Source organism: Chiloscyllium plagiosum, chromosome 5 (genome assembly GCF_004010195.1).
Source record: "Chiloscyllium plagiosum isolate BGI_BamShark_2017 chromosome 5, ASM401019v2, whole genome shotgun sequence".
Lineage (NCBI taxonomy): Eukaryota > Metazoa > Chordata > Chondrichthyes > Orectolobiformes > Hemiscylliidae > Chiloscyllium > Chiloscyllium plagiosum.
In genome coordinates, this window is record NC_057714.1 from 74362073 (window position 1) to 74387070 (window position 24998).

The 24998-nt window shown below is 39.0% G+C and overlaps 1 protein-coding gene across 2 annotated transcripts in view; it reads right to left on the reverse strand.

Annotated features, from left to right (window-relative positions):
* Nucleotides 1-24998, reverse strand: part of rsu1 (Ras suppressor protein 1) — a 170255-nt gene that overhangs the window by 92672 nt on the left and 52585 nt on the right. For both annotated transcript variants that reach the window (XM_043690376.1, XM_043690377.1), the window contains exon 4: nucleotides 4474-4594. In XM_043690376.1, coding sequence (XP_043546311.1) covers nucleotides 4474-4594 — 121 coding nt within the window. The remainder of the gene's footprint in view (nucleotides 1-4473; nucleotides 4595-24998) is intronic.

Sequence of the window (24998 nt, forward strand, 5' to 3'; positions counted from 1 at the left end):
GCAAGCTTAGTGGATTGGTTATGCTAATGTAACAGAGATAGGGCATGGCTTTTAGAACAACATAAACATTAGTGTTCGGACTCCCAGCCCAACTGCTTGTTCTGTGGCACTGTGGAGTCCGTGGACCACGTGTATATTGGGTGTGGGCGTTTGCACTCCCTTTTTGATTTTCTTAAAAACCTCCTCCTCTGCTTTTGGTTGCACTTCAGTCCCACGCTCATGGTCTTTGGGCACCTGGTACAGAGGAGGGAGGGCAGGTCTGAAGACCTCCTCGTGGGTCTGCTCCTGGGCCTAGCCAAACTGGCCATAAACAGGTCCAGGCAGCAGGCAGTGGAGGGGGTTGTTAAGGCTGACTGCCTGTCCCTCTTCCGCGGTTACATTAGGGCCCGGGTGTCCTTGGAGAAAGAGCACGCGGTGTCCACCAACACCCTGGAGTTGCTCAGGGAGAGGTGGGCGCCACAGGGAGTGGAGTGCATCATTTCCCCCTCCAACTCTATTTTGATTTAATCCCTGCCCTCCCCTTCACTGTTTGATCACACAGCATTGCCTTTTGTGAAGGGCACTGCTTGTCACTGGCCACCCGGGCGTTTCCTATCTTCCTGGTGGTGGAAATTGAATAAAGATTCGTGCACCTTGTGTCTCTCACTGTCTCACACCTGCACACACACACACCATGGGTGCTGGGGAAAAAATAAGCAGTTAGGCGGGAGTGTGGGGGCAAAGAAAAAAAAACAAAACAGGAGTGTCAGGGGTTCTGTTCACAAAAAAGAAAAGGAAAAAAAAAATGGAAAAAAAACATCAGTGTACTCTTGCTGCTTGTGGGTTTTCGCGGTGGACTGCTCTGATGGCCACATCTTTTGTTTGCAAATAAAGCCTTATCTTGAGGAATTCTCTGCGTCTCCTGGTCATTCCTAAAAAGGTGCTATCAACCATAACAGAACAAGCATGACCCTGGGCACCTGATTGTCTGTAATTTAATTCTCTGCTCAATTTTCAGATCTTCCTGTTCCCAGCCTTTCACCCTTTCCAGTGAAAGTCAGCATAAGCTCAAAAGAATAGCAGATCAACTTTCAATCAGTACTTTGCTGCTTTTAGGTTCAACATGGTGTTGCACAATTTGTGATCATAGCCTTGGCCCTATTTTTGGATATACCTATTGGTGGAAATTTGACCTTCCCACCACACCTCCGAGAAACATCTTTTGTTCATCTCATTAGAATCATTTTTTTGGTTTTTCAAGGTCACCCCTTTTGTCATTTAATCGGTCCTTCTTTCCAGCCTCAATTTTCCCTGTTTGTTTTCTCACAGCTTGAGGAATCAGGCATCATTTAGTTGGTAGTATTCTCACCTTTAAGTCACATGGCTCCAGGTTAAAGTACCACTCCAAGACTTGAGCACAAAATCCAAGACTGACACTCCACTGTCTTATTGGCAGAGTGCTGCGTTATCAGAAGTGCTGCCTTTCAGCTGAGGTGTTAAGCTAAGGTCCCCTCTCAAAATTTAAGTAAAAGATCCAACGGCACAATTTTAAAGTTATATCAATATTTATTCCAGAAATCCACTTCACAAAAAACAGATTATATTGTCTTAATCATATTGCTAGTTTGGAGAATTTGCTGAACACAAATTGGCATTACATTTCCTACATTCAACCGTTTCTACACTTCAAAAGTACTTCATTGATGGAAAATCACTTAGATGTCTAGTGGTGAAGACAAGTGCTATTTATATGATTGCAAATCATTCCTTTCTTGCTCCTGCTTACTTTAAAAACATCTCTAAGCACTCCAAATTCTGATGAAGTATCACCTACCTGCAACATCTGAATAGATGTTGCCAAGTCTACTGAGTATTTGCAGCATTTTGTTTTGATTTCAGATTTCCAGCATCTGCAGTATTTCACACTTTTGGCCCCAGCAGTTCTCCCTGCTCCATGTTAGCAATTTGTCTCAGTTTCTGGTTACCAGGTTAGAAGGAAATTAACACCAGTTCAGTTTTCATCAAGTTCTCGGATAGCTCACGAATGACAGAAGAGGAAAAACAACTTGGGTATTTTAAATTTTAATAATTAGTAAGTGTATAAAACATAGTTCTTGCTTGAAAATTCAGTTTTAATGTCCATTTATAACAGTCCAATTGTAAGTTTCCAATTGGATAACAAACAAATCATAAGATCCATAAATATTCTCAGATAGAAAGGGATCAAAAAATTTAGAGCAGAGGTTTATTGGTGAAAGGGAAACGCACTGCATATTGGATCAGAACGCAAGCCTTTTACCAACCAAGCCTTTGGTTTCAAATCCTGTTTAGCCAAATGTTTTCATCTAAAAACACATGTTTTGAGTAAAATGAAACAGGCACAATCAAAATGCAGACTTCAATAGACTTGACTGAAGTTAGTATTTAAAATTAATGCAACTTTACAATCTTTTATTATTAAAAGGGGATTGGATAAATGATTAAAAGAAATTGCAATGGAAACTTTTTCCACACAATGCACATATCAATGGCGAGGCCAACATTTCTTGCCCATGTCTGGTGGTTCTCAAATTGCTGCAGGTCTTGTTGTGTAGAAAGATCCATAGTGCTTTTAGGGAGGGTGTTCCAGGATTTTGACCCACTGATAGTGGAGGAATGGTGAAAGTTTTGGTTTTTCAGCTTGGAGAAGGGCTTGTAGGTCATGGTCTGCACCTACTGCCCTTGTTCTTCTAGGTGAAGAAGCTTGTGAAAACAAAGCTGTCAAAGGAGCCTTGGTGAAGTACTGTAATGCAATATTGTTGCCACTGTGACAAACGGAGTGAATGTTTTAAGGTGGCACATGTGCCATCATCGAGCAGCATTCTCCTGGATAGCGAAGCTCCTTGAAAGCTGGTGGAGCTGTAATCCTCTAGCAAGTGCGGAGTCTCCTATGACACTCTGTGATTCCAATCAAGAAGGTACAAATCCAATGTAAATTACTTGCTGCAGAATTCCCAGCCTCTAACCTGCAATTGTAGCCAATGTATTTGTATGGCTAATATAGTCCAGTTTCGGTCAGTGGTGAAGTCAGCTGGTTGATAGTGGTGGATTCAGAAATGGAAATACCTTTGACTGTTGAGGAATGAATCTAATTGCCAGGTTCTCTCTTGTTGGAGGTGGAATGTTCAAGGTACAAATGCTACTTGCCGATTATTTGTCTGAGCCTTGATGTAATTTAGGGATTTCCCATATGGACATGGGCTGCTTCAGTGTCTGAATCAGCATGAATAAGGCTGAATATTGAGCAAGCACCATGAAAAACCTACTTCTGACCTTACAATGGAGAGAAAGTTTTGATAAAACAACTAAACGATATCTGGTATTGTCAGAGGACTGAAATGATTAGCCTTCAGTGATCTCAACCACCTTCATTTGTGTTAGGTCACCCTGTCAACCAAATTCCTAATGATTCCAGTTTTGCTAGGGTTCCCTGATGCCACACTCGATTGAATGCTGCTTTGATGTCAAGGGCAGTCACTGGCATTTCACCTTAGGAGTTCAGCATTTTTGTCCATGTTTTGATCAAGCCAGTGAAGATATGGTTGGGGCAGAGTTGCCCAGACTAAATTCAAATTGAGCAAGTCAACAGGCTAATGTTGTGCAAGATAAAAATGGAAAGAACTGTGGATGCTGGGAATCAAAATAAAAATGCTGGAAAAGCTCAGCAGGTCTGGCAGCATCCGTGGAGAGAAATCAGAGTTAATGTTTCGAGCCCACGATTCCATTCTGAGGAAGGATCACTGGATCTGAAACGTTAACTGATTTCTCTCCACAGATGCTGCCAGACCTGCTGAGCTTTTCTAGCAATTTGTTTTCTTTAACATGATGTACAAGTGCTGTTTGATAGCATTGTCAGCAAGATCTTCATTAACTTTGCTAATAATCAAATGTAGATTAATGGAGCTCTTCACAGGAGGCTCCCAAGCACTGAGAATGTCACCTAGACAGGGGACGAAACGTTTGCAACAAAAATTTCCAGCTCGGCGAACAGAACCACAACAATGGAGCTGTTATTTGTGTCTTTAGATTTGCTCTGCTTTGTGCAGACAGGACATTCCTGGGTAATTTTCTACATTTTTGGGCTAATAATCATGAAACTGTCTGGCTAGGGATGTGGTTCCTGCCAAAATACGATCAGGACCCATAGCAAACTGAAATGTTCTTCTTCAACAAGGGAGTGTGTCTTTTTGCAGGAAGCTGCTGGGGAGGTGGTTGAATGTTTGGGGAAGGGGCTGGGAATAAAAAAAAAGGAATACTCACATGTTCTGTAGCTTATCTGCAATTTATCTTCTAAAATAGGTTATTTGCAGAACTAAAGAGAAAAGAATTGTTTAATTTGGGAACACCTCCTCCACTTCTACTTCCTGTGCATTTTTCCTACTTCTCATTTTTCCTACTTCTTTATTGACCCAACTCATTATATTGCAATTCAACTGGCCATTAAAATTTACCTACCCAAGGTTCAGATGCTTCAGTTTCTGTAGGCTGCTTATTTGTGTTGGAAGATCTTCTATCTGATTGTTGAAAACATTCATGACTTCCAGATTCCTCAAGTCAGCTATATTCGCTGGAACACCTGAAATGTAACAGAGCAGGAATACACTCAATATCACTTTTCATTTTAAGTGATACCAGCTCGAGGAGAAACAAAGCATAAATATTGAGCAGAAGATTAGTATACTTTTTGGGTACACAATACATGGTATGGGGCAGCTCATTACAATGTGTACCTAAAGCACGATGGTGACTACCCATTCCCATCAAGGCAAACAATTTTAAGAATTCTTCATATTTTTGGAAAAGACAATCGAGAGAGAATGTGATGTTCACCTTCAAGTTGGGTAGAATGCGAGAGATAGCTTGAGAGCCTGCTGCTTCTGCAAGAACTGGGTGTAGGAGCAGACTCTACAAAAATCAGTCTGGTAATAATGACAGCAAAATATGGCATAGTCCTTAGTCCTCTCAGCACCACGCTCCCTTGGACCATCTATGCTACTTTATGCCCTTCTCCACCCTCCATGCCAATCTGTAGCATGACTGTGCCCATTCATGCTCTCTATATTTTGTACAGACCAATGAATGCTTCAGGAACAACAAGTTGCATGAAAAAGCTTTTAAAAATGCACACTTTCTTTAATAATATGGCTTTTATTACAGACTTAAAAATTAACAATCATCTAGGCAATTATTATTAGCAGAAGCTACAAGCATTTGAAACCTACTTATTGTGCATAAATAAACACTGCATAATTAGCATATTAGATCACAGGGTAAGAGTTGTTAATGGAGCATTTTCTTTGGGGTGCAGGCTGTTTCAATAGTTTATGAATATCTGGATACTTAGCTAAGAATACATTACGAGGCTTTGCAAGCAGTTTTGGGGAGAAGATGTGCTTGGATGGGTCTTCTGGTCACTCAGGTTTCCAACCCTATATCTCCATCTGAAGCCCACTGCCCCCATCATGCAAAAGACCACCATTGCTTTGCCTCACAGCTTGCTCTGAAATACTCCCTGCCTGATTCCAAGTCAAGTCTTCAGTCAGACTGGAAAACCTGAGAGAGACATAAAGATCTAGGCTGTGAAATTCAAACACCACTCTATGCCAGCAAACATCTAAATCTTGGTCTAAAACTCCAGTTCCTGCTTCTTCAACCTGCCAAAACATCTACAGATTCCTGGACATTTCCCAACGCAGCAGCTCATTGTATGTTGTGATGAATAGTGTGTGATGTATATACATTATTTTTAGGAGCTGAATTTCAAACTGGTAGCATATAGGTGTTAGTCATTTTTAACAAATTGGTGTAATAAATAACTAGGTCAGTCTTTTCAAAATCAGTACACGTTAGGGAGCAGATTACTAAAGGCCTCCTAGGGTGTTAAAGGCAGCTTGTTTATATTATGAGGATTTACAACAGGAGTCTAATAAAATAATCAATTGGCAGAAACTATGAGCAGGTGTTTTTTTTAATTTAATCAATATCTTCTGAACTCAGTTTAAAAACTTGACTAAAGTCAGATATAAGAATAGTTTCTCTGAGAAACATCAAAAAAAAAGGTGCTTGTTCAGAACAGCTAAAAGGAATATATTAACTCACTAGTCATTCCAAGCAGAGAAAATCCAAGAGAATTCAAGGAAAAGACTTCATGGACCAGAACTTTGGGGGGGGGGGGGGGGGGAGAAGAACGCAGTTAAATCAATCTATGGATTGGGCAGGGAAGGGATTTTTCTTGTTTCATTCTGAGAAATTGCAAAGTGATAATTTTGGGGAGAAGATAGGACTTTATCTTGCTTCATTTGGAAAGGTTTTAAAATGTGTTTTATTTAAATAGCTTGGATTGGTTTATTTTATTTTTTCTGTGAAATTTTTGGTTTTTGTTTCATTGCTAAAACTAAATCTGCATGTGCTTTTGTTTGAAATACTGCCACATTAATCACAAAGCATTATCAAACAAATCGGATTTCATTTTATGATTCAACCTGTCCAATAGTAACTTCAGCTGGGAAACACCAACAAAGATAATCATACATGTTTAATTTCAAATCCATATTTAAAAACTGCATGTTCATGTGCTCCACATGAAAGTCAAAAAGTGTGGTGCTTTAAAGCACAGCCAGTCAGGCAGCATCCGAGGGGCAGAAGAGCATATGCTAGAGATGCGACTCTCCTCCTCCATGGATGCTGCCTGATTGGCTGTGTTTTTCCAGCACCACACTTTTTGCCTGAGCCCTACCATCTTCTGTCCTCACTTTCTCCATGCTCCAAATGAAAGCAGCTTCTGTTCGAGGCCACCTCATTTAAAAAAAAGTGATTTTCTTTTTCTTAAGAATATTAAGAGGTACAGAACAAAGTCTAGAAAGTAGAGAGTTAAGCTTCTGATGAACACTGTAGTTTATATGTACTAATATCATTTTTGGAGGCTGCATTTCAAAATAGTAGCATAATGAACATTGTTAAAGAAACCCCTTCACAAAATTAACCAAAAATGGTTGGAAAGTCCTTTAATGGTGACCTAATCCCATATATGTCAGAGAGCAGTTGATGCAAACCCTTGCGGTGTCAATGAAAAGATTTTTATACTGTTGGGGGTTGATGACAAGTAAACATTTAAGGCAATTAGCTTTGTTCACAATTCAGAGGATTCTTGAAAGAGCATGGATTTTTAAACATTCAATTCAGAAGCAAGTTTCTCAGTTCAGTTCCAGAAACATCAATGAGAGTCTCGAAACCAATTTAGTTTCTCTACTAAGAGTAGTTTAGTGGGCCTCAACAACTGAATTTAGCTTACGAAATTTCCAAACCAGAATAGTATGGTAGAAATTGATGAGTTATTACAGCTGTGAAAGTTTAGACTCTCAGATTTTTGGAAAAATTTATGTCAACAAGTTTGGGAAGAATTCATCAAATTGTCTCCACAGGCTAAGACCAAGAAACTGGCAAGAGGCTGGAAGAACTCAGCAAGCCAGGCAGTATCAGGTGGTGGAGAAGTCAATGATTTGGGTGTCACCCTTCTTCAGGACTTGTGGTGGGTGTAGGGGGAAAATGTTAAGTTATGGGGTATCATTTGTCTGGACCAGACTCTCTACAACTTGTATCAAGAAACGGAATGAAACTTTGCTTTGCATCTGCTAATCATCTATGACATTTACGTAGCTTGCTTTTTTTTAAAAAACATTTCTTTTGTGCGAGTGTCTTTTCTGTTGTCAAAAGGAAATCTGCAACCTTGCGAATAACCATGTTAACCAACGAAACAATTTTAAAAAAAAATTATCAAGAATTTTATCTGAGTTGCAAATGTCCAGTAGGACCATTAGCTGGGAACATAAGCTACAGATCAGTTCATGATGAAGAGCAGATCCAAGAGGTGGAATTGCCTACCCCATTCCCATGAGGAAAAAATGTCTGCCTAGATTGATGATGAACAATTGACCAAGAATATGGCTTGTAAATTATACCACTAACTTCTAAGCATCTGGTGATATGCGGGTTTATACTGCCCAAACTGAACAAAATGGAAACAAAAATTATCCCCAAGGTTTATCAAGGAATAAATGTTTACCTTTTCATCCTATAGAAGTCAGAAAATCAATAACAATAAACAGGTTACAACAGATCAGACTTGAATCAATCCTTGTTCATTAGCGACCACACAGCCCACATGTCATGAATTGTTCAGTGCAGATTTAAGTGCTAGACAACAAGCTACACAACTTTACATACAAACTAAATTCAGAAACATTCTTACACAAAAAAAGTACATAATCTGAATATTGTTTCATTTAATCTACAAACTCTCAATAAGTAAAGAATATAATGTTAACTGCAATGAAATGATTACAAATTGCATCATTGTGCTGCAAGGAACAATTATTGGTTAAAAACAGCCTCTGGAAAGATATGGGAGGGACACTGGCAATGTCACAGGACCAGTAACCCAGAAGCCTAGGCTAATGCTCTCAGTGTAGGAGTTCAAATCCCACAGTAACAGCTGTCAGAATTTAGAGGTCCTTGTGGTGCCGTGTTAGTGTCCCTAAATCTGGATCATCAGGTTCATGTCCCTCCTGCTCAAGTCCCTCATTTCGCAAATGCCGGAGGAAAGACCACAGAAGCGCTTCACAGGAGGCTCCCAAGCACGGAGGATGTCACCTAGACAGGGGACGAAACGTCTGCAACACAAATTCCCAGCTCGGCGAACAGAACCACAACATTAATAAAGTCTCTTTGGTAGGCAACTAATAAAACGTTTCACTGTAATTTTCATGTAAAAGTACATATGACAATAAATTTCTATTTTATAACATGCCTGAAGACCAGTTGATTAAAAATACTTGTCCCCAGCTGTGCGAATTAAGATCCTTTCCTAAAATACCTCAACCCCTGAAAACCCCCAAGCCCAAAATTGACAGTGAGATGCAAATAATCAAATAGTTGGTTAGTTCTCAAAGTTTGTGCGAAGATTTGTAGCTCGGGTGCTCGTTGCTGTGGTTCTGTTCGTCGAGCTGGAAGTTTTTGTTGCAAACGTTTCGTCCCCTGGCTAGGCGACATCATCAGTGCTTGGGAGCCTCCTGCAAAGCGCTTCTTTGATGTTTCCTCCGGTGTTTATAGTGGTCTGTCCCTGCCGCTTCCAGTTGTCCGTTTCAGCTGTCCGCTGTAGTGGTTGGTATATTGGGTCCAGGTCGATGATGTGTTTGTTGATGGAGTTTGTGGATGAATGCCATGCCTCTAGGAATTCCCTGGCTGTTCTCTGTCTGGCTTGCCCTATGATAGTAGTGTTGTCCCAGTCGAATTCATGTTGCTTGTTGTCTGCGTGTGTGGCTACTAAGGATAGCTGGTCGTGTCGTTTCGTGGCTAGTTGATGTTCATGACAGCTAACAATCCGCATACATGAACATCAACTAGCCATAAAACGACACGACCAGCTATCCTTAGTAGCCACACACGCAGACAACAAGCAACATGAATTCGACTGGGACAACACTACTATCATCAGGCAAGCCAGACAGAACAGCCAGGGAATTCCGAGAGGCATGGCATTCATCCACAAACTCCATCAACAAACACATCGACCTGGACCCAATATACCAACCACTACAGCGGACAGCTGAAACGGACAACCGGAAGTGGCAGGGACAGACCACTATAAACACCGGAGGAAACATCAAAGAAGCGCTTCGCAGGAGGCTCCCAAGCACTGATGATGTCGCCTAGCCAGGGGACGAAACGTTTGCAACAAAAACTTCCAGCTCGGCGAACAGAACCACAGCAGTTGGTTAGTTCAGTTGGATGGATAGCTGTTTTGTGATGCAGAGTGATGTCTGCATCAAGTTCAATTCCCATACCAGCTGAGATGATCACTAAGTCCTGCCTTCTCAACCCTGCCCCTCACTTGAAGAATGATGACCCTTGAGTCAAACTCAGTCAGCAATGCTGTTAGCTCTGGAACAGTGGCAACTTCATTCCTTATTTATGTAGAATTTAATTTTATTAAAATTAATGCACGGAATGTTCACTCAACTGATGCCTGGGATGAAGAACTTGTTTTATGATGAAAATTTGTATAAATTTGGGCTTGCATCCATTGGAGTCTTGAAGGATGACAGTGATCTAATGGAAAACATGCAAAAGATGCTTAAGGGCATGCTGACAGGACATTTCTTTTGGGTGATGGAGACTTGATTTAGGGGACAAAGTGAAAATAAGGTGTTAAATGGAGATGAGGATAAATTTCTTCTGAGATTATCTTCCCCAAAGAACCGTGTAGGCAGGGTAATTGAATATTTTCAAGCTGGAGTTAGATAAACACTTGATAGACAGTCGAGCCAAGGGTTATGGCCAGACTGAACTGTACAAAACGATTACAACAAAGCAGTCTTGGATAGTGATAAACAATAAAATATTAATGTATTAATGCATAAAGTTTTGCAATTACTTTATCTTCCAAATTTCACCATCCATGTGCAAACAGCCAACTTTTCACGCAATGTTATTTATGATACTGAATCATTTTAATGTGCACTTTCCAGGATTGTAAAATCAGAAAAAAAAACTCAATTTCAAGAGAGGAAATATAAAAGACAGGTAAATAAAGACTCGAGGCCTGGGAAAAATATCCAATGTTCAAGATTCACCGATGGAGGCTTGGCCTTCTCCAAATAGCCTGGGAGCTCAGTTCTTACTTGTGTAGCAAATAGAAGTCCACTGTAGTCAACAACGAGATCTGGACTGGCTTCTAGCTGAGACAGAAATCAGCCATGGTCAATGTGTTCTCCTGGACTGGTTTTAATTGCCTTGCGGGATTGGAGGAATTTTCATATTTTGTTTTTATAAATTGGCCTTGGATTTTATTTATTTTTAGAGAGAGGGAGAGAATAAGAGAGAGCAAGACAGAGGAAGAGAGATCTAACTTACCTGTCATGATTTCTTGAAAAAGGACATTTAAGGCTTAATAGACATTTAGTTCCAAACAGCAGCTGGAAAAACATTGCGACTAAAAACGTCTCCAAAAATTCCAATTTAATTTTAATGGATTGCTGGTTTTTTGGTTTTATTTTATTTTATTTTAATAAAAGAAGAAATATCATGAATGTTAATTTTGTTATATTTAAACATTTAAGCTGCTACTTTAAGCAGCTTCTGCAATATACTTTCTAAGTTGTAGATTTTGACTAAAAACAGAAAACCACTCAGCACCATCCTTCCCAAGTGCAAGGCCATCTAGTGAGTAAAGTTATGTTGAACATGTTGTTTTTATTTAGGTCAATCTAAACTGACAGAAAATCGGACGCCATGGAATGAAATGAACAAACAGTAAAAATGCAGCTAAGATGAATAACAAATTAAAGGCAATACAAGATTCTTTTGCGGTTTAGAAAATGCGTGAAAAGAAAAATAAGTATGCTGATGAAATTATTCGCATTTTTTTTTTAAATACCCCATTTTTCTTTCTTGTACTCTAAAATATAAACTACCAAATTTGATTTCACAATAAAATGAATAATTTTAATTTTCCTCAAATTATCTGTTAAGATCTTCAGTCAAAAATAAATTTGTGAAGGTCTCAGTCTCTTGCTCATTTTAAGATCCAGGTGTAAGCTTTGGGAAGAGTGGCATCAGGGCCTGGGAAAGAGTTCCAAAGCTCAAGATTCACCCATGGAGGGTGAATTTGCACAGAAAGGCTGTGGTCCAAAAGTGAGAATGTTTGAGAACAAACTTAAAAAACAAAGGCGAATTTCTCCACCTTCAATATTATTGCATGTATAAAGCAAAACTGAGAACACAGCCCTCAAAAATAAATTGCTGACTTTTTTGGAACGAATTTTAGTCGCTATATTGGTTTTCCCATTCAACTGTTCACTTGCATAAAACATACATTTCAGAATGATTGTCAGTTTTTGTTTAAAAAGCGTCAGTGTATCTTTAAAAATCTATGAAGCAAAAATGTCCCGCAAAGAGATCAAAACCTATTGAATTCTCAACATCAGGTCTTTAGAAATCTAACAAGATTACAAATGAATGTCTGGGACTGTGCTGCTTCAGTGTTAGGCAGGTACAGATGCCCTCAAGGTCTTAACTTAAACCTCTCTTTACAGACCCAATTTGTCATTACTCCTCAATGTACCTTCTTGCTGCCTTGCATTGTGCCTCGGGAATTTCCAATTTTAGATTTCATAAAAGTAAACTCCTGTTTTGCAGCCAAGTTGTATGAGATATTGAGCTACATTCAGCAGGTGTTCTGAAAGATCAAGATGTAAACGGTGTACTTATGAGCTCTACACTGATAAGGTCCTGAGGCAAGGAAAAGAAAAAAAAAGTTAGATGAGGTGGCCTCACCTGTATGTAATGTCAACCTGCTTTTCTTTTCCCTTTGGTGGGCCTCATGCACAGTTCCAGTATTTTGTGTTTTCATTTCAGGTTCCCACATTTGCAGTTTATCTATTAATTTTTTTTAAGAAGCATACAGGCTAATGCATAAATTATAGGATTACAGAGTGGAAATCAATCTGCAGGAGGAGAGGCTGTCCCATTAATGGATTTTATACTGGAACTGAAGCTGTAGCCTCCATGCAGCAAAAGGCCTTGTATTTTTCATGACAACTAGTACAGCAGCTGCTTAACTAAATTGCCAATTAGTGCTAAAGTATGGAGGAGTTTTGTGACACAATTCATACCTTAAGACCTGGTATATTGTCCAATTCATAATTCTTACATATTCAAAGAGGTAGCTGATATCATCTATTTGGTTTGTAAATTGACATGCATTCCATAAGGACAGGACTCCATTAGCCATGTCCAATTTCAATATTTACCAAACTGAATGAAGTAGCACCAGATATTAAGCAATTAAGAGTTTTATAAAATGCCTTCTGCATCTTCGGTGCCACTTGATGCCTCAATAATTGGGTGATAAACCCGAAGGATTATAAAAATCAAACATGAATCTTGAGTCAACACATTCTTGGTTCTTCCATTCATTATCCCAGCAAGAACATTATCAGCATGGTGGCTGCAGCAGCACAGTGGTTATCACTGCTGCCTCACGGAACCAGGGTTCGATTCCTGCCTCAGGCAACTGTGTGTTGAGTTTACACAAACTCCCTGTGTCTATGTGGGTTTCCTCAGAGTGCTCTGGTTTCCTCTCAGTCCAATGATGTGCAGGTTAGGTGAATTGGCCATGCTATATTGCCCATAGTGTTAGGTGCATCAGTCAGGGGTAAATATAGGTAGGTGAATGGGTCTGAGTGGGGTACCTTTTGGAGGGTCAGTGTGGACTTGTTGGGCTAAAGGGCTTGTTTCCTTACTGTCGGGAATCTAATCTTAAGCAGTTCTATTTATTGCCCAGCCTTTAAATCAAAAATCATATACTTGTTTACGGGGAAGCAGCAAATTTCTGGCTAAACAGTGGAAATGATAGTTGTGACAAATTCGATGCCAAGCCTCTAGCAAAATATATTTTTTTAAAAATGCTACAAGTACTGAAGTCATTACTAATGGACAAAGCAGCAGCCAGTTATTAAAGTTTGTTCAGTTTATACAGTCAAAGACTATATACTCAATCTTGTATTTGAATCAACTCCTGCATATTTTCCAAAAAGATCAAAGTTCTTTCTGCTGACAAAGTTACTTGACAGAATCATAGACTGACACACCATTAAAGATAATAGCAGTGTTCCTTGTGGCCGCAAAGAAACAGTGAATACACAGCCCAGTCCTAACTTAAATTTTCAAATTATACAGCAGACAAGTAACTGTTAAGCAACTACAGCATTCAAAACTAGAGAAGAACAGTAGACAATGGAGGAAGCTTTTATGTCATTTAGACAGGTGCCCAAGTATGTGCGCAAGAGGGAGGAAAGCCTAGCACTTGGACACAGATGCAAAATTAGTTTGCAAAATGTGTGAATGAAAAATCACCAAAATTCACTCCTTTTCTTGCAGATGTATCCAAAAGTTTGCCTTGAATAAGCAAAAGAAAACAAAATTAAGGTCTAACAATTTTGAAAGCCCACCCTGGACGTCGTACTGGGTTTTAAGAGTTTTAAATTATGACAGAAGGCCAAGAATTTCACATAATTCTAAAGACAGATTCAATAAAACTTCTTTTTGGTTTCTTATTCAGGGAGATTTGAGTAATATTAACCATGGCAACTCTGCAATCAACTGATGTACAGACGGTGCAAGGTGAATTTCAAGTAGTGAAAAGTTTATCTGCATGCAAGTCTTTATATCGGCTTAAAAAATGTAGTCTCGGAAACTAGACTTTTGCACAAGTATACACTATAATTTCCTCAGCCAGCTCAACTTGGTACTTCAGTGTTAATGGCAGATTAATTAATTCTCTGTACTGACTTTAGTTTGTGATTATACTTCCTTCCCATCTGAATATCTTATGCATGTGAATGTCAGAACAGCATAAGCATACATCTGATCTTATTAAACATTTGATAAAATATTGAGTATTATTCAAAGATAACCTCCAGAATTCAAACAAGCTATCCGATGAAGGAGGTTTTCATACAGGACCGATAGAATGATGAGCACACTATGATGGTATTTGGGCCCACGTGCCTCTGTATATTCTTTGGAGAACAATGATTATTCCCCTCCTCTCTACCCTCAAAAATGCAAATTTTCTACTTACAACTGTTTGTGTAATTTACTGTTCAATGTTTACAAAGGGGCCTGTCATTTCTGGCTGGTAATACATACTGAAAATGCTTCAGTCACATTAAGGCAGGGATTTCCATATACCCAACCGCTTTCCCACCTTGCTGCCTGCCTTCCTTCTACTCCTCACACTGTCTCAAGTCACTGTTGGCAAATCTAATGAGATGTAAAATCAACATGGATTAATTACAAATAATCTCTCTGCTCATTTTACAAATATATAACTTTTTCATTGCACTAATATGATGACCTACAAACATTTAGAAATATTGTGGTTTAAGGTATTCTTTTAAAAAGTAAAAATCTGTTGTCCAGGCACATAGATGTTTTCTAAATTGTAAAGTGCAAGACTGACAGGCACCTTTGAATACTTTAACTCAACCGTACTTTTGTTCACACATTCTGGTGAATATTTTAGCTTTCACTGTTTGATCCTGGTTCTCACTCTCAAATTGGATAGGTCAAATTCAAACTAATTACATTTCTTGGCTCTTTCAGGCACAATGTAATTTGTCATATAGCGGAAAAGCTCTCATTCTCTCTCCTTTAGGTCGTCCAAACCCAAAAACCAGGGAGCATATAGCGGGAAACAATGACCTTCATCATCCTACAGTTGCAACTCACTGGTTGCACTGCTTTGGAATTGCTGCTATCTAATCAGTCAGCCAGCCAGCAAAATTTGGCATAAGTTTACCACCAGGGCAAATCCAAGTGCAGAATCGTCTAATTTACCGAGTTCATTGCCAGTATCACCATTGAAGAAAATTACAGGCAGTTCTGTTTACAGACACGTTTGAATAAATACCATTGGTGACTCTCTAACAAATGTTGAGAGCTGCAGTAAGTAGCCCCTTAGTGCAAAGCTTAAAACTGTTAGCTGCTCTCATGAGTCATGAAGAAAACATTGATATATTCATTGTTAGACTCTTTTCATCCTCTATGTAATCACACCATTTGCTAAGCAAAACTAAAACATTCATGTACTGCTCTGCATCCGTCACCAGTGAAGAGATTTTGTTGTTAAGACTTGTTAGTTGATTAATATTAAAAACTTTGCTACCCATATATTCACATTTAAACATGGTTTCTGTACTTAAATTGGAAATTCATGCAACTTACCGTTCATTCAATTTGTTTTACGCCTTAATAAAAATATTAGGTTGCAAGGTACATTTTCTGAAGTTTACAACATAAAATAGACCTTTAAAAAGGAGGAGAATTTGTCTGGTTCAAATGATAGATAACAAAATCAGTCAATAGATATCTCAAGGCATGGTTACAGCACAACACTGAATTTTATATTCGACACTAAAATTTTTAATACAGCCTCATATCCTCTTTGTGCCAGTAAAGAATTTAATCAACAAAATGTGCATTTTAGCAAGAATGACAGCATCTATTTTGCATTGTATGCATGATAAATCTTTACATTTAACAGTACATAATTTGGATCAATAAATTACAAGAGTATTTTGTGGGTTAAATGTTTATTTTAGACAAGTTTATAGAAACTCCATAAATTTATTCTCATCTCAGCAAGTTATAATTCAGAAGCTAAATGCTGCCATTTAACACAGGCAGCATCATGTTAGGATTTGTGAACTGTATAGGTTTTTGGGCAAAAATAAAACTCAGATCTTCTCAACAAAGGATTAAATCTCATCTGTGACCAGCTGAAGTCATATTTACTTGAAATTTAATGGGGAAAATAATTCAAAACAAGCCACAGAGACGGAGAGCACAGAAAAAGACCCTTTCGCCCAACTCATCCATGCTGACCAGATATTCTAGTTCCATGCAATCACGAGCACAAAAGAAAGAGGGTGTTAACATGTGGCCAAAGAGTGTGAGAGTGCGAGTGAGTGTGAGTGTATCAACGGGAACAAGGTCAGGCCTAACTCCTGAATGATTGTGTCTTTCTGTCTGTCTGTCTATGAAAAGACAGCCAATCTTCCCACGCAGCTCTCTCTTAATTAACACTATTATAAATGTGCGAACAAGGAGAAGCAGGTCATTCAGCCCCTCCAGCCAGTTTTGCAGTCAATAAGATTATGGCTGATCTGACTGTAATCTCAGATTCACATCCTCACTTCCCACTGATAATCTTCTAATCTCCTACTTAACAAGGATCTACCTACTCCTGCCTAAAAAATATTCAATGATTCATGGCTCCACCATCTTTTCTAGAAGAGTCCAAAGACTCAGAAAAAAAAATCTTTTAAATGGATGACCCATGATTATAAACAGTAATCTCAGATTCTAAATTCTCCCAAGATGGAAAACATCCACTCCACATCAAGACTCCTCAGAATATCATGTTTCAAAGAAGTCATCTCTTACACTTCTAAACTCCATCAAATACCTACCAGTCTATCCAACCTTTCCTCATAAGCAGACCTGTTCATTCAACGTAACACTCTAGTAAATCTCTGGAACTACCTCCAATTTACATCCTTCCTCAAACAAAGGCAACCAATGCTGCACATGATATTCTAATTGCGATCTCACCAGGGCCCTGGTATAGCTGAAGCAATATTTCCCTTGTTTTTGATATTTTCTAATCAATCTATACAGAGATGTTATTAATAAATGAAAATTTCTACTAGCTTTTGTCGTGCCTGTATATAAACGTTTTTGTGATTCATGCATGAGAACACTCCGAATCCTCTATATCTCAAGAGTTCTGCAACTTCTCACTATTTAGATAATATGCTTTATTTTTATTCTTCCTGCCAAGTTGGACATTTTCACATTTTCCCAAAATTATACTCCATTGGTTATATCTTTTCCCATTCATTTAACCTAACAATTTCCAATACTAAGTAGCAATTTACAAGCAACATCAGTTAGCTAAATTCGCTTCAAAAACATCTACCATAGAATTTGTGGCCACATTTCATGGTCTACCTGCGTGCATTCCGATATTTAAGAAACAAAAATAGGACCCATTTTCAGGTATGTATAGGCACAGATACTATACAACAGTAGTTACCCACCTATGGAGCACCCAAAATTACTTGTTTCAGTTTTAGACAAATCAGGCAAGATGCCAGCACCAGTCATGCTTTCAAAGTTCCTGCCAGCTTTAAACTTCCCAACACGCTTGTAGTAGTTTCAGGGCAAGTCCTGATGAAATGAATGGGGTGGAAAGAAGGATCAGGAAGAGAAAACAATGGAGACTAAATCTGGTAAGAGCAGAGATGAGTAGAACTGCTCCTCATTAAGCAATTTTTAAAAAAAAAACTGTGGCGTACTTTAACAATTCCTTTAAAGCACAATTGATGTGACCACAATACAACCACGGGGACGCGGAAATGGTTCATTAAAACTGAATATTTAATTATGCCTATTTATGAATAGTTCAAACCAACTTCAGCAGTGGGAATAAAATACCCAAATCTGGTGATATAGATCCACATAGATCCACTTACATATGCATTTACACTGTTGTCTTTTCTAAACTATCAGATTATATTCCTCATTCTCACGACTATTCCACAAGTTACTTTTATCTTTGCTGGTCTATGGTTAAGAGGCTCAACAAGTCTACACTGACTCCCCAAAGATCATCCCACCCAGACTCAACCCCTGCCTTATCCCTGTAACCCTGCATTTACCATGGCTAATCCACATAAACTTACACATCCCTGAACACCATGGGCAATTTAGCATGACCAATCCACCTAACCTGCACATTTTTGGATTGTGGGAGGAAACCGTAACACCCAGAGGAAACCCACACAAACACAGGGAGAATGTGTGCAAACCACTCACAGACAGTCACCAAAGGCTGGAATCAAACCCAGGTCTCTGGTGCTGTGAGGCAGCAGTGCTAATCACTCAGCCACTGTGCTACCCTGTGCATAAAATCATCTAGGAACTGTTAGAGGGACACACAGTATGTTCTTTGAGACATATCACATTATAAAAGGGACTTTCTTCTGGTACATAACCTGTGAGAAGTGTGTATGTTTTCTGTTTTATACGGTCATAATATTCCTTTCAATGAAAGATTAATTTAACTGCAAATGCAAAATTTCACTTTGTATTAAAGCATAATATCTACTTGCAACAGATAATTGTGGAGTTAGAGGCAAACAAGGCTGAAAGTTTGCCAAGTACACCTACTATTCTTACACCAGGTCTGGTTCCTAAAAGATTAGTCCACAGACAGAGTGTGCAATCACAAACACTGCAGGCTCAATGCCTACTCCATGCACTGCGTCAGATTTCTAGATATTTTTAAACTCAATCTGCGCAGACACGTTACGGCACATGCCTGTGGGAGGTGGGATGTGAACATGGACCTTCTGGCCCAGAGATGGGGGATGTGAACCCTGCTCCACAACAGTCACCAAGCAAATTTCTCAGATGGATCTGACAACATGTATTAGTATAAAAGTTAACAAGTCCCAACAGTCCCAAATCCAACTTCTGTTGGCAGAGATATCACTACAGCATCCAAACTAACATGGCACTAGATATAATTCTGATGCTGTTTTGATGTAGATAGTCAATTTGTTAAGTTGGACCTCATACCCCAATTTTAACCAAAGAAAAGAAGCCCAATTTTGTACTGTCTGGTTTACACAAGCAAAAGTAGCTTGGATCTTTTGCAGGATTATACAACTTTGCTGAATTTTAATGAGATTAATAAAAGTCATTCCAAACTCAAAGTTGAATTTTTTTTTTTGGATAACAATTTCTGAAAGAAATCCACTTTTTGTTTGTTATGAGGTGTTAAGAGATGGAAAATAAAAGTAAGCACTACTGGTTACGCGTGGTTAACTGAAACTTGCTTGGTGAAACTATGAGTATGCTTACAATAGACAATAGGTGCAGGAGTAGGCCATTCTGCCCTTCGAGCCTGCACCAACATTCATTATGATCATGGCTGATCATCCTTAATCAGGATCCTGTTCCTGCCTTATCTCCATAACCCTTGACTCCACTATCCTCGAGAGCTCTATCCAAGTCTTTCTTAAACGAATCCAGAGACTGGGTCTCCACTGCCTTCTGGGGCAGAGCATTCCACACAGCCACCACTCTCTGGGTGAAGAAGTTTCTCCTCATCTCTGCCCTAAATGGCCTAGCCCTTATTTTTAAGCTGTGTCCTCTGGTTCAGGACTCATCCATCAGCGGAAACATATTTCCTGCCTCCAGAGTGTCCAATCCTTGAATAATCTTATACGTCTCGATCAGATCCCCTCTCAGTTTTCTAAACTCAAGGGTATACAAGCCCAGTCACTCCAATCTTCAACGTAAGATAGTTCCGCCATTCCAGGAATTGACCTCGTGAACCTACGCTGCACTCCCTCAATAGCCAGAATGTCTTTCCTCAAATTTGGAGACCAGAACTGCACACAGTACTCCAGGTGTGGTCTCACCAGGGCCCTGTGCAGCTGCAGAAGAACCTCTTTGCATCTATACTCAATTCCTCTTGTTATGAAGGCCAGCATGCTATTAGCTTTCTTCACTGCCTGCTGTACCTGCATTCTTGCCTTCATTGACTGGTGTACAAGAACACCCAGATCTCTTTGTACTGCCCCTTTACCTAAATTGATTCCATTTAGGTAGTAATCTGCCTTCCTGTTCTTGCCACCAAAGTGGATAACCATACATTTATCCACATTAAACTGCATCTGCCATGCATCTGTCCACTCACCTAACCTGTCCAGGTCACCCTGTAATCTCCTAACATCCTCCTTACATTTCACCCTGCCACCCAGCTTTGTATCATCAGCGAATTTGCTAATGTTACTATTAATACCATCTTCTATATCATTAATATATATATTGTAAAAAGCTACGATCCCAGGACTGATCCCTGCGGTACCCCACTGGTCACCGCCTGCCATTCTGAAAGGGAGCAGTTTATCACTACTCTTTGTTTCCTGTCAACCGACCAATTTTCAATCCAAGTCAGTACTTTGCCCCCAATACCATGCGCCCTAAATTTGCTTACTAACCTCCTATGTGGGACTTTATCAAAGGCTTTCTGAAAATCCCAGGTACACTACATCCACTGGAATTCCCATGTCCATCTTCAGAGTTACATCCTCAAAAAAATCCAGAAGATTAGTCAAGCATGATTTCCCCTTCATAAATCCAAGCGGACTCTGACCTATCCTGCTACTGCTATCCAGATGCATCGTAATTTCATCCTTTTATAATTGACTCCAGCATCTTTCCCACCACTGAGGTCAGACTAACTGGTCTATAATTTCCTGCTTTCTTTCTCGCTCCTTTCTTAAGTGGTACAACATTAGCCACCCTCCAATCCGCAGGAACTGATCCTGAATCTGGCGAACTCTGGAAAATACTTACATTAACAACCAATTTAACACAATCAATCAATCGGTCTACTTCATAACTTGGATCATTTATGTTTGCTAAAGACAATGTGCATTCATATGCAACAACCGTACTTGGGAAACAAAAAGGAGCATAATTAAGTCTGGTCTCTTTGTGTCAATTTACCTAAGTGCTTGTGGGGTCTACAATCGTCGGTTACCTTTTCTGTTGTTACAACTGAAGGTGGAAGAGTGCATCACTGCTCCAATCCAGTTACATCAGGAGTTTCAATGTGAAAGAAAAATACTTTACCTAGATACCAGGTTGCCCATTCAAATACTTAATCTATATCATCAAGTTTTCAACTTAAAGATATATCAAATCAGGTTTCTTAATAAAACACAATTGTTTTTATTATCAAAACCAAAAACCTGTTCATGAACTTGCAGTAATTGGTGAAAGTACAGAGTTAGTAATACAGATATATAGATGTTGATTCCAACAAATATCCCCAAAACATATTCGCAAACACACTTTCGTAGACATGTATCAAACACATGGAATCTAAGCAATGGCATGAAGGTGGATAGCATTTAATTTTGAGCTTCATAGAGTCAGAGTTAGAGAGCATGGAAACAGATCCTGCAGTCCAGCTTGTCCATGCCGACCAAGTTTCCCAAACTAAATGAGAACCACTTGCCTGCATTTGGCCCATCTCTCTAAACTTTTCATATTGAGATATTTGTCCAAAATGTCAAGATGTATAAACTTAAGTAGATTAACAGGGAAATGAAAAAAGGATGTCCACATAAATGATTGATATTTCAGACAATGTTTCGCGATATGACTGGGAGTAATATCAGTAAGATTATCAGTACCCTGAAGAATACCATCATAAATTGGATCCATCCAGCCAATCAGAGACTGATCACGTACTATTCATGTATTAGCAAGTCAACTGGGGACCAAATGTGTGATGAGTAACCCACTTTCTGACTCCCCAAAGCTCATTTGATTGGCATCACACCTACAAATATCCACTCCCGGCACCATCCAATCCTCAGTACTGGCAGTGTGTACTGTCTACAAGATGCACTGCAGAAAATCACGGAGGCTCCTCAGATTGTGACAAGACTCAAGACCACTACCATTTAGGAGAACAAAGAATATTTGGAAAAGAGACTCATAACGGCACACAAACCATCAGCCACGCTCAGACAACTCACCAGAACGAAGGACCCCATACCCAACATGAGCAAGACGAATGTAGTGTACAAAATACCATGCAAGGACTGCACTAAACACTATATAGGACAAACAGGAAGACAGCTAACAATCCGCATACATGAACATCAACTAGCCACGAAACGACATGACCAGCTATCCTTAGTAGCCACACACGCAGACAACAAGAAACATGAATTCGACTGGGACAACACTATTATCATAGGGCAAGCCAGATAGAGAACAGCCAGGGAATTCCTAGAGGCATGGCATTCATCCACAAACTCCAACAAACACATCGACCTGGACCCAATATACCAACCACTACAGCGGACAGCTGAAACGGACAACCGGAAGCGGCAGGGACTGGCCACTATAAACACCGGAAGAAACATCAAAGAGAAGATACATGGGAAGGCCACCATCTGCATGTCTGCCTCCAGGCCACTCATTCTTGACTTGGAAACAAATCGCCATTCATTCAGCAACACTGGGATGAAATCCTGGAACTCTCTGCCTAACATCACTTGTATCCATAAGGAGTGTGGCTGCACAAGAAGGCAGACAAAATGGACAATCTTTGGTTGGCCTAATACTTTGGGACTCCCAAGCTTTTCCATCAGCACTAAAGATGCGATCCTTGATGGTGTGACCCTCGCGCATGCAAAGTTCACTTAAATGCAGGTGTCAAATGGCAAAGTATTTATGTCTAATCCCCTTGGAGTTCTTCCTTGCTGCATAAAATACAATTATGTAGATGGGGAAAAAAAGATGATAATAGAACATGTTTAGTTCTTAAAAAGGATTGTAAGAAAAAAAACTATGTTGTACAGTGCTGTTACTATGTTCCAGACAAGAATTATTTCCAATCCTTCAAAAGAATTCCTAACATAAGTTAGCTCCTTGCATTTTTCTAGTTTGCCTCTTGCAAGGAATGCACCACTATTCATTATACACAGGACAGATTTCCAAGTACTGTAGATTAAAAAAGCTGTGACAATTAATAAAATGTATCCTCCTCTGAAATTGTCAAAATAAACAAGTAAATAAAGCAGTCACATATTTTTGTTTTGTTTCTGTTAGTTTCAGCAATGAATAATAAAACCACTCTTCAGCTCTTGAACAAAAACAAAAAGGTGATGCTTTTTCTGGAAATGATTAACAAACACAAATTGCTGGAAAATCTCAGCAGGTCTGGCAGTATCTGTGGAGAGAAATCAGAGTTAACATTTTTGGTCCAGTGACCATTCCTCAGAACTGTTGCACACTTACCTAACTGAAGGACATTTGGGAAAGAGGGGAGAGAAACTAAAAGTCTTTGATCTAGGGACAAAAGACATGCCAAAATTATTTTGCTATTATAGAGTTCAGATTCTGGAATGACCATTATGACAGTCACGTTTGCATTTCAGTAAAAGCAGAAATCTTGCTAAAAGTGCCATGACCTGTAACAGTCTCTCCTCAGGTGCACTGTGCTTTTGATTTTACTTCCTCCAAGAGAAGTATGAAGTAATTAAATTCAAGTATTTTCACACAAGGTGTTCCTAGAATATAGCTAGCTTTAATTATCAAGTTTCAAAAAAGGGTTAGTTTCCAAATTGCATTCAGCAGGGTGTCTCAAGTCACCAGAAACCTACATCAGAAATGTGGGTGTAGTTGTACATTATCTTACACCGGAGTCAAAATATTCTACACAGCATGTGCCTGAATTTACAATTTGGAGGTCAACGGGGAGATTTCCCACTGGGATCATGAAATCAGAATACTATACTCAATAGGAAAAGTGTCAAATGAAAGAAACAGAATGAGCTGGGACATAGTTTAAAGTGGAAATTGAATTCTCACTTCTGCACATTTAACATTTCTTAACATGAACAAATGTATGAGACAAAGTGGTGCAGTTTTAACATGCATTTATTTGCTTTATAAAATTACATTATTTATTTTTTAAAAAAAGGTCGTTGCATCATTTTGTCCAAACAAACTGCTCAACATGATATGCATCAATAGTGACCCCTTCTGGATTATTGTATAGCTATCATGGAGAAGACAGACATATTTCAAATAAGGTTCAGGTATTACAATCTTATGAAAACATGACAGATTCTTTAATACTAAACATGCATCACCAGCTTTATTTCAACATTCAATTGGAGGATAAAAGCTCATTAAAATTAATTAATAGGCAGCATGGCACATTTTGTCACATAGTATTGTTTCGTATCAAATTTTGTTTTGCAATCCTTGTGAAGCACTTTGGGGTATTTTACATTTTGTTAATAAGTGCTACCCAAATACATTTGGTGGTGATCAGGAAATAAACAGCAAAAGGACAGAAGTGCAAACTGAGTGGGAAAACTTAATGTAAAATCAGGTATAGAAAGCGAAATGGGAGGAAAGATAGATTGAATTGAGAGAGGAGCGAGAATAAACAAAAATTTTAAAATTAATGTTCAAAAATAATCTAACAAAGATATAAATAAAACTCTTCACTTGCTTAGTTTACATTGAAAGAGATCTTGATTGGCAGTAATCAAGAGACAATCATTAGTGTTGAAAAGGCACCCATACTTAAAATAATATGATGCCATGTTCTCTGGCAGCTGTTTTGCATCTACCTCACAAATTCAGCAACTATATGACATTCAATAGTGAGGCAGACAAAGTTGTACAACATAGACGACAATAACGGCTTTCAACAATGGTAGTTAAGCGTGCATCTATTCCTGAACTAACGTTGCTGGACCATTTACACAAATAATTGGGAGTGCCATAAGATCTGCTGTTATTTTAGC